This window comes from Octopus bimaculoides, chromosome 13 (genome assembly GCF_046866305.1).
Source record: "Octopus bimaculoides isolate indiv1 chromosome 13, ASM4686630v1, whole genome shotgun sequence".
Classification (NCBI taxonomy): domain Eukaryota; kingdom Metazoa; phylum Mollusca; class Cephalopoda; order Octopoda; family Octopodidae; genus Octopus; species Octopus bimaculoides.
This window is the reverse complement of record NC_142940.1, coordinates 60188940-60199931: the sequence shown is the minus strand read 5'-3', so window position 1 is coordinate 60199931 and position 10992 is coordinate 60188940. Positions and strand designations below refer to the sequence as shown.

General features: G+C 36.4%; 1 protein-coding gene across 3 annotated transcripts in view; it reads left to right on the top strand.

The window, feature by feature from the left end:
* LOC106867217 (uncharacterized) overlaps positions 1 to 10563 on the top strand; it is a 25857-nt gene extending 15294 nt beyond the window's left edge. For all 3 annotated transcript variants that reach the window (XR_016244063.1, XR_016244062.1, XM_089361880.1), the window contains 10 exons: positions 530 to 665; positions 914 to 934; positions 1586 to 1606; positions 2249 to 2376; positions 3155 to 3290; positions 4210 to 4230; positions 5115 to 5135; positions 5897 to 6024; positions 7445 to 7583; positions 10466 to 10563. Coding sequence is in view for 1 of the 3 variants with exons in the window: in XM_089361880.1 (XP_089218006.1) it covers positions 530 to 665; positions 914 to 934; positions 1586 to 1606; positions 2249 to 2376; positions 3155 to 3290; positions 4210 to 4230; positions 5115 to 5135; positions 5897 to 6024; positions 7445 to 7583; positions 10466 to 10470 (756 nt within the window). In the remaining 2 variants the exon portion in view is untranslated. The remainder of the gene's footprint in view (positions 1 to 529; positions 666 to 913; positions 935 to 1585; positions 1607 to 2248; positions 2377 to 3154; positions 3291 to 4209; positions 4231 to 5114; positions 5136 to 5896; positions 6025 to 7444; positions 7584 to 10465) is intronic.
* The last annotated feature ends 429 nt before the right edge of the window (positions 10564 to 10992 follow it).

Here is a 10992-nt window from a genome sequence, read left to right as displayed (position 1 = left end):
TGTACCCTTAACGTAGTTCTCGGGGATATTCAGCGTGACACAGAGTGTGACAAGGCTGACCCTTTGAATTACAAGCACAACAGAAACAAGAAGAGTGAGAGAAAGTTGTGGTGAAAGAGTACAGCAGTGGTTAGGGTAGCGGACTCGCGGTTTCGATTCCCAGACCGAACGAAAACACCTAAAAGCTCCACGAGGCTCCGGCAGGGGATGGTAGTGAACCCTGCTGTACTCTTTCACCACAACTTTCTCTCACCCTTACTTCCTGTTTCTGTTGTGCCTGTAATTCAAAGGGTCAGCCTTGTCACACTCTGTGTCACGCTGAATATCCCCGAGAACTACATTAAGGGTACACGTGTCTGTGGAGTGCTCAGCTACTTGCACGTTAATTTCACGAGCAGGCTGTTCCGTTGATCGGATTAACTGGAACCCTCGTCGTCGTAAGCGTCGGAGTGCCAACAGGCTTGTAACAAAGAATATGAAGAAAAAAGGTTTTGTTGAAACATTTCCGATCTTTCTTTTATCTTTCCAGCATTCCGGAGACTGTTATTGTGCAAACAGTTATGACTTGTTTGGACGAGTAGAAGAGAAATATTGTAATCTCAAGTGTTCAGGAAACAACAGACATATTTGCGGTGGGGTATCTTCTTTGTCGGTTTATCATTCAGGTAAAGAAATCCACTTTTATGTTCAGCTAATCAACCACAAATTTTTTCTTTACTACGCAAATTTATTTTCCATCTTGTTGTGACGGTTTTGGTCGTTGTTGCTGTTGTTGTTGTTGTGGAGGTGGTGGTGGTGGTGGTGGTTGTTGTTGTGGTGGTGGTGGTGGTGGTGGTGGCGGTGGTGATGATAATTATGATTTTTATTAGAATGATGTTTATGAACCGTGTATATATTTTTTTTATATTTGCAGACTCATCCTTTGGCCCAGGAGGTAAGTAGAGCCATTGTGTGTGTGTGTGTGTGTGTGTGTGTGTGCATGTGTACGTGCGTATGTGTGTGTGTGTGCATGTGTACGTGCGTGCGTGTGTGTGTGTGTGTGTGTGTGTGTGTGTGTGTGTGTGTGTGTGTGCGTGCGTGTGCGTGTGCGTGTTTGTGTGAGTGTGTGTGTGTAGATATTGTATTAAATGAGGTGGCATGATTTTTGTCTGAAGTCATTCAACATAATGTCTGGCCTATTCGCATCTATCTTTCTGTCAGTTTGAACAGTGAAGTCCTAAAGGAGTGAGATGTGGTCATTTTCAGCACTGGCAGCGGTTTGTGTTTCCGCCAGTTTTTATCATTTATTATTATTATTATTATTATTATTATCATTATTGGAAGCAAAAATAGAAGAGTGCCATTGTTATCAAGTGAACGATATTTCGACATCTCGTGTATCTTCCACAGGTTCAAAAGATAAACGTATCTATCGTTCACTTGACAACAATGGCACTCTTCTATTTATGCTTCTATATCTTCTGGAGGAATTACCTCAGTCCTATATTATTATTATTATCATTATTATTATTATTATTATTATTATTATTATTATTATTATTATTATTATCAATGTCATCATCTTGCTATTGTTTCTCCATTTCAGACGGCCATTCAGATCACAAAGGTAAAAACTCCTTTTGCTTCTTATGATTCTGATCTGTCCCATTTGTCTTTGAATTCCTGTGTATCCTCATGTGTCTTTGTGAATCCTAGAGTATTGTATGGCTTCTAGAAGTATGCTGTGTCAAGGAGAAAAAGAACTTTTGGTAGGGATCCTGCCAATTTCTTTTCAGGACAGCTCATCTGCCACCGGTTCTACACCTGACACTCAGCTCGCACTGGTGGCTCTTCGTGACATCTCTACATGCGACAGTGTGCCCTCACTTAGGCAACGGTATTAAAAAGCTCACTACACCTGGTTGAGAGTAAGCAACCTGTCTGAAACTATCAGTGAAAGTTTTTAGGGGTTTGATATCCAACGAAGGAATTGCGTTTTTTAAAAATTGTTAAAGGCGTGGCTGTGTGTGGTAAGTAGCTTGTTTACCAACCACATGATTCCGGGTTCAGTTCCACTGCGGGGCACCATGGCCAAGTGTCTTCTACTATAACCTAGGACCGACCAAAGCCTTGTGAGTGGATTTGGCAGACGGAAACTGAAAGACGCCCGTCGTGTATGTGTGTGTGTGTGTGTGTTTGTGTGTGTGTGTGTGTGTGTGTGTTAGGGTTACTCAGCATCGGTATCACCTCATCACTCTTTATTTTCTAGATTACATTGGTTGTTCCATTTCGTCGTATAAAACCAGAGATTTGAAGCATAGATGGACCTATTCCGAAATGACTCCTGGGACATGCAAAAGACATTGTGGAGAAAAAAATTTTAAATTTGCGGCTATTGTATGTATATTTCGTTTATTTCTCTCTATATATCTTTCTCTCCCTCTCTCCCCCCTCTCTCTCTCTCTCTCTCTCTCATATATATATATATATATATATATATATATATATATATATATATATATATATATATATATATATATATATATATTGATAGGAAGGACAACAAAAGAAAGAAAGAGACCTCGATATTATGTAAATAGAGGAATTTATCTGTAAAAATATGTGACACTTATTCGGTAGCCATAAGTTTTATCATGGCTACCGAATAAGTGTCACATATTTTCACAGATATATATATATATATATATATATATATATATAGAGAGAGAGAGAGAGAGAGAGAGAGAGAGAGAGAGAGATAGATAGATAGATAGATAGATAGATAGATAGATAGATAGATAGATAGATAGATATAGATATATATATAGATATAGATATATAGATAGATATATATATACACACACACACACACACATATACATACATACATGCAGACCTCAGCTTTTAAGTATTACTTTTTTTATTATATGCTCCGCCGGTCTTGTCTGAGAAAACTAGAGAACTGGGTTTTCTGTATGTCAATCATGGTCTCCGTGACTTCCGAGCTTGCCCCCAAACACACTTTTAAAAAAATAATAGAAGCCCACATTATACAATATAATCCTACATGTACAAAAAGATTGGAATGGTTTTCATCATGTCTGCTCTGTCGGTTTTGATTAAGATCTAAGCAATTACTAAACGTTTCATAGCCATAACCATTTTCTTTTCATAGATCACTACAATTTGTCTGTGTTTCAACGTTATCCCGTCTGAGAAATTTTACCCTGACGAAAAATGCTATCTTAAATGTCCCGGTGATAAACATCAATTTTGTGGAGGACGGAGTGCTATGTCTGTTTACCGTACAGGTATGCTTCAGTTATATTTTTACATGCATTCGCACACATATAAACACATAAAAAAAAAACAGAAAAACGGCAAAGAAAGTGTAACTTGCCCATAGTTGAGATGAAACATTGATTCAGAGTGATATTTCGGTTACAAGACTTTTCCTTTGTTTCAAGCCCAGGAAAATCTTAAATGAACTTCCAGACAAATCTTGAGTGCAAGTAACAAAGTCTAATTGAAGAACTGTAAGCAAATAATATACCCCTCACTCATACACACTCATGTACACACACACATGCACAAAGTCTCGAAGAAAACCATCAACACACAACTGTCTGCTTTCACAATGGACATATATACACAATCATACGCGCAACTCTCGTAGTTGCCTTTCTCTTGTCACTCACGCAGGTACGAAACCTCTTTCTTCCGCGTCACTACCCGTCATTTCCAACATACCTTGATGTAAACTAACAGACGCATTTCTCCTCATTGCTCCCACTGTTTCTTTTTTCAATTTCCTTCGGCCGTTAGCGAACCATTTCTGGATGAAAGTTTCAGCATGCTATTGCTTGTTTATTTAAATTGATTCTAAGCTTACTCGTCCTCCATGTTTTGTCAACTACGGGTTGGGCATTGTCCTCCTAGAGTCAGGTGATCGTACCCAGATGGAAATTGAATTCAAATCGTAAAGCTTAGAAACGGCTCTCACAAAATCATCTGAATCAGTTCTCAAACGATTCTGCTAATCCACTGCCCTGGGATGGTATTTTATTTATTGGCCTTGAAAGAATAGAAAGCAAAATTGATCCCGTTCGGATTTGAATTCAGAGCATTCAAGCCGTTGTCCCTAACCACTCTAACAGTTATTTATTTTATTTATTTATTTATTTATTTATTTAATATTATTTATTTGTTTGTTTATTGTTTTTGTTTCAGTTAAAATTAAACCAAGCGACCGTAAGTTGAGGAATACCATTTCTATTTAGTGATGTTTATTTCTTGTTGATTTGATACCAGAGTAAAACATAACAATAATATTGGTGGGGGTTGGCAAGGTTAACATTTTCCTTAAATTTTTATGAAAGTGCTGTAGATTACATGAACACTGATGAAGGTGTATTCGTCGAAATATTGTTTTGTTGATGAAAAAAAAAATGACCATCCCGAAATACAATAAATTATTTATTTATAAAATAATGCATCAGAGAGAATCTCTACCATTTTATTCAAATTTTAACACTTTATTCAAATTTTCAGTTCTGTTTCTGTATAATTTTCTAATTACATATATAAAAAAAAATACTATTCGAATCGTTTCAAAAAATATGTAGGAAGTGTTTTAATTATTGGACATTCATAATATCTCCGATGATGGTCTCCAACTATTAACTTGTGAATATTTGGTAGCAGCACACTTTTAAGACATTTGAAGGGGATTTATCAAAACTCATCCCATTGTTGAGTGTCGTTTATACTTTATTATATCAACAACAACTGATAATCTCTGTAAAAAAAGAAATTTCTTCAGTTTTGCAGTTTTTACATTTGTTGGAAATATGAAAAATTAAATACATTTCAGTTTATCCATAAGAATACACGCAATGTACTTAGTTTTCGAAACAAAAGTTTATTTTACATTAATCAATAATGCGCCGAAATTCGCAGAATTTTCAAAAATAATCAAACCTATTTAAATATGAAGTTCCGTCCCACGATGTGTGTGTGTGGGTGGGTGGGTGGGTGTAAATAATTCACTTATTCAATAAATGGATTAGTATTTTACTTTGTCTAATTTATGAAAGCTATCATGTTATATGTTTATTTTCCATTTTATATTTCAGTGAAACCCGTATACTCTTCTCGTAAGTAGGGTCACGTTTAATATATCCCCCGTCCCTTATTTATTGTAATTTATAGTTAAGCTCTTGGAATGGAATTTTAATTGTGAGGAAATTTTGTGAAAGCAGATCGGAAAGAAAGTTCCCGTGGTCGCTTACTTTAACATCAATAACTGGCCATTGGGTAGCTTCAACACTGATTACCCTGTTGCAACCATTCAGGAGTGGTCGCTACTCTGAGGATCGTTTTGGCCTTCCACTAGGCACAGAAGTTCCGAAAAAGATTACGCTCACCGCCCATTCTTCCTCTAATTTAATCCTAAAGATGAAAAATAAAGTAAAGGAATTTCTTTCTCGTCTGATTAAAGAAAAGAAAACGACTTAAAATAGAAAATAAAATACATTATTTACATTATTTACATTTGACGGATATTTGTCTGCATCTTGTTTGTTGTTAACACAACGTTTCGGCTGATATACCCTCCAGCCTTCATCAGGTGTCTTGGGGAAATTTGCTAACAGCAAACAAGATGAGCACAAATATCCGTCAAATGTAAATAATGTAAATAATTTCTCATCTCTTAAATATGGAACAGAAAATAATTTAATTCAGGAGACGATTTCAGTATATTTTGCTTCCCTTCATTAAATGTTGTTTTTGTTTTCGTTTTCGTTTTTTGTTTGTTGTTGTTTTTGTGAAATGAATTGATAACTTTTGCCTTTTTTTAAATTTTTATGCCTTGCACATTAACTAATTCCAAATTTGGGTTTATATTTCTGCACAGTTTTCATGGGCTGTTACGAAACTAGACACCATTCGGTTTTGCCAAAATATTCGTCGCGGTCAGATATGTCTATTGAAACTTGCCGAAAATATTGTGGAAATCAAGGAGAAAAGTATGCAGGATTAACGGTAAGTCACAGCTAAGTTATTTCTTACTCATGCGTAAGTAACAGACCACAGAGATAACAAGCTTAACGTTTGGTCGGCAATATTTCAAATTGATCTTTTAGAAGAGATATCAATCAGTGCTACGTGCAGTAATCATTCATTTATGTCATGTCAGTTTGTGTTGGTTAGCCAAAACTCTCATTCTCTTTCAAATATTCTTAATCCATTAGACCATTGACGAGGTCAAATAAGAACGAAACGTATGAGAAGTTGTCGCTGTTCTTACGAAATAAATAAATTTACTCCCAGATTTCAAGGTTGCTTCCCTTGTCTTTCTGCATCAGAATTAACCGTCAATTTTTTTTCTCCGCACGACAGGTGTAATTTGAATGAACTAAAATTATTGTTTGGCTCATTACATTACGTCAGTAACAATTTAACAGTGTATGTGTGTGTGCGTGTGTGCACGCGCGTAGACTTACATATTATTATTATTATTATTATTATTATTATTATTATTATTATAAGGCGGCGAACTGGCTGAACCGCTTGCACGCCGGGCAACATGCTTAGTGGCATTTCGTCCGTCTTTACATTCTGAGTTCAAATTCCACCGAGGTCGACTTTGCCTTTCATCCTGTCGGGGGATCGATGAAATAAGTACCAGTTACGCACTGGGGTTGATGTAGTCGACTTAGCCCCCCCCCTCCTCCTAAACTGCTATCCTTGTACCAAAATTTGAAATAATAATTATTATCATTATTGAGCGAGAGAGTAGTGCGTGCCATCAAAGTGACGCTGGGGTACAAATATACAAAACCGAGTGTGCCTATCATGACTACCCGTCATTGAGAAAGGAGACAACTTTTCCTGAAAGGCAATATCCCTCAACATGATAGATATCTGACATATTTACTTGAGAAGAATAACTCGACGGAGAAGATGTCTTCAGTGCAAACAGAAATTTCTCATACAGTCAGAACATGTGAGACGGATTTAGTTTTATTTGCAGTCATTTTACTTGTGCCATTAACGTGGTTTGGAAAGGCATGAAAAGCATAACATTGGAGTTCTGCTACCTCCATATCAATGAGGAAAATTCTAAAAGGTCACTTGAGTCGTTAGGGTTAGGGTTAGGTGGGGGGTTTTTTTATCTTTGAAAAACAAAGCAGAGATTGGTTATCTGACCGTTTGTGCGGTAACTCACTCTCTTTAGAAACAGCAGTGAAATCTCCTTTAATTTACACTCAGTCATTTTAAATAAAGAACATTACATTATGACAATGTACTTCCTGATATGCAAAATGGCAGGGTGGTCATTTCTGGAATGCCTTTCGTCAAAAGTCTACTTGGTTAGAATTGACACAGATAGGGCCTAAACAACAACAACAACAACAGCAATAGCAAAGAATTTAACATGAACTTTTATTTCGTATTCCAGAAAGGTTTTGTTTGTTCCTGTGGGTCAAATTATGATAAGTTCGGTCTCTGGTACACCAGTAAAGCTTGTCAAGAGGGATGTCACGGAAGTAACGACAAATTCTGTGGAACTTCTTTTTCGATGGCTGTCTATAAATCAGGTGAGATAGATTCCTTTAATCTTTTACCGGTTTCATTTTTTCGAAAGTAATCATGCTGAGGCGTGTCATCAACGATTTTAGTCGATCATACTTATTGTATGATACATTTTTTTACTGGACCTCATTTATCGAACTACAAAGTCACGATTATGACATAAATGGATGCAGCTAGACTCTGGTTTATACTTGTAAGCATAAAAGTAGGTATACACTTACGCCTGCTCACACACACACACACACACACACGTATGTGTTGTGTATGAGTCCGTGACAGTATATCGACGAAAAGAAAGAGTTCTCAAAAGATGTGAAGATTAAATAATTGTTTTAGCAGTTTGTCTAAAATCTTCATCATTAGTAAAATTAAATAAGGATCTATTTTAAAACGGGGGCGCCAGTATGTTCTTAACGAAACACTAACGAAACACTTTGAAACTTGGGACACTGGTAGAATGTGTCATATAAAACATCTTTTACTCTTAGTCTTCTTAACAAAAAAAAGGAATTCGCAAGTTATTCCATGTTAAAGTTGTCGTATTTCTGTAATTTCAACCAATCACTGACATCTATTCAGCCCAATAGAGTTACTGCTGGGCGGTCATAAAAATGTTATTCCCTGTGACATATTTCATCCGGTTTAATCGTAATTTATACGCATATATTGTTTATATAATAAATTACGCTGTGCGTATCTGTGTGTGTAACAATTTTAGAGTTCGGATTCTAGAGTTAGGGTTAGTTTTAGGGTTAGGGTTACGGTTACGGTTAACAGTCTAGTTAGGATTAGGGTTAGGGTTAGGGGATTAATACGATAAACACCATTACAGCGCTAACTGTTTTCAACTGAATAGACGTCAGTGATTAGTAGAAATTATCGAAATAAGACAATTTTTTACATGAAATAAATTCGAATACAAAAATATTTGTCTGTTCTATAACACAAAATAGATAAGTATACGAAGTTTGAAAGTCTTTCCGTACCAAAAACACTACATAAAACATAAATGAAAACTGGCGCCCCCGTTTTAAGATAGATCCTTAAATAATCTTGTGCAGTGAGGCAGCCATAGTTTATAAATAAAGCTTGTTATTGAATAATAACCAAAACTCATTCATTTTCTTCTGGTTTGAGTCACATGGTGGACCAGACAATTCGGCGACCACTAAATGGTTTAACGACATCAACTCTGGCGCAGTAAATAGGAGTAGTCTCCCTTGCTTTCGTTAGAAAACCTTATAAAATTTTAAATTTAACTCTCAGAGAATTCCGTTCTTGTAAGATATAGTAAGCTGCTGCCAAATGTGGGGTTTCCCACAGAGACGAAAATAAGCAGTGTGCGCCTGGGTGAGTAGAGAAAAGCTTCGTCGGGAATGTCCCAGGTTAAACTGATCGGATCATTTTCCTGATTCCGGTGCCATGCTATAAGACGAAAGACAGGGAGAAGTTATTCCCTCTGCCTAGACTTGAAAACGCTCACATGCTGGGTGAACCCTGCTTGGTGAGTCCCGTGGAGTTCCTAAGGAATGGATACACTGGAGCAAGAGTCACTTGCAATCTTGTACGCTACTCTTTACTAAGATTTAATAGTTTTATACTGAGCTCATATTTTGGGCTGTTGTAATGTGTCTCTTTCGGTTTTGTACGGACAGTCATGTATTAATATTTTATAATTGGTTTAATTAGATTTCTTGAAACTTAATTCGAATTAATTGGCATTTACGATGCCAAGTGACTTCGATACGTTCCACATAAATAAATGATTTAAAACACTTGCGTTTGACGTATACATAATTTACGTGCAAATACACGCATGGAACATTTATATTCATATTTAAAGTTCGTTAAATATACTATACACAATAGATTTTGAACACACACACACACATATATATAGACACATACAAACACACGCACACAAGTGTGTGCACCTATACACACACTTTGTTTTTATATGAAAGCTACCATTGGCTTCATGTTAAAAAAATATCTTAGCAATTTTCCAAGCCGATCACATGGAGAAATTGTTGTCATCTCTATTTTGGATTAAAACAATTAAAATTGTTAAGATATTTTTTTGACATGAAACCAATGGTAGCCTAAAATATACAAATAAAGAATTTTTATCCACCGATGCTGTGTTGAGCACTCATTCCCATTGTTCGATTTTTACGCGTGTATATATATATATATGCATTCGATTTGCATAACACACTCATTAATAGCGTAGACTGAATAAAGAAGGAAACTCAATGAGACCATTCACACTGCTAGAAATAGACACCAAATCTCTTTCAAACCAAACCTTAATTTTTTTTTTTTTGTTCTTTCCTGAGTTAGTCAGAAAAATAAATACAGCGCCCAAGACTCCAAAACTTCTAAGACTTGTAGGGAAAAAGTAAGAAAGTGTCTTCAACCTTGACTCCATTACTTAGAAAGGAATGGTCCTTACTAAAGGTAGCCATCATCCATTTGGTGGTATTAAACTAAGTTGCAGGTAAAGTATAGCCCCACGAATGAAAAACGGTCCCTCCAAATGAGTTTCTATACAAATCTCGAGTTAAACAACGATACATACACAGGCACATGCGTACGCACACACATACATACATAATCAGATCACACATTCTGGAGTATTCTCAACATACCAGCCTGAAGACCGACATATTTGGTATGTTGAGAATTAGTGGAACCTGGATACTTGCCTCTTCCATATCACAGATCTTCTCATGAACGTAATAAATTAGTTATAGTCCGTTGATTGAATACTGAGGATGGCAGTAAAAATGCCCCTTTCTTATTAATTTCTAGTAAATCTATCAAAGGTGTGATTTTTTTTTTGTCTCCACTCTCCTTAATTCATTCTTGCAAAATCTATTTTCAGCCTGAAATAACAGTGGCGGTTCCTGATATTATCAGACTCCTTAAATATTATGTATACTGAATCCTGAAATACCAATAAATATTACTGAAATCAATTGATCTTTTTGTTACGGCTTAATTTCTTTTGACTAATCTAGAGATTAATAAAGAATTCACAAACACAGACAGTTCTGTAATATATGCCAATCAAAGACGTTTATTGCCAGTGTAGTTTAGGTAGGACCTGTCTGTTGTCATGGAAATCAGGAAAGACAAGAAGGAGGAAACCTTTACGTGGTCTCTAGACCTGCTAGAAATAGCAGTCAAATCTTCCTTAAACTACACTGAGAATGGCATTGATTTTCTGTTTTTCTTTTCATTCAAAACGAGAGTACGAATTCGCACTTTCACCACAACTTTCTATCTCTCCCGCTGCATCTAGCAGCTCACCTGCGACGGACAGGCAACCCGTCCAGGTGGGGAATCTATACGCCTATGAAACAGGGAAACCGACTCTTATGAACCAGGCATGGCTCGAGCAGGAACAAA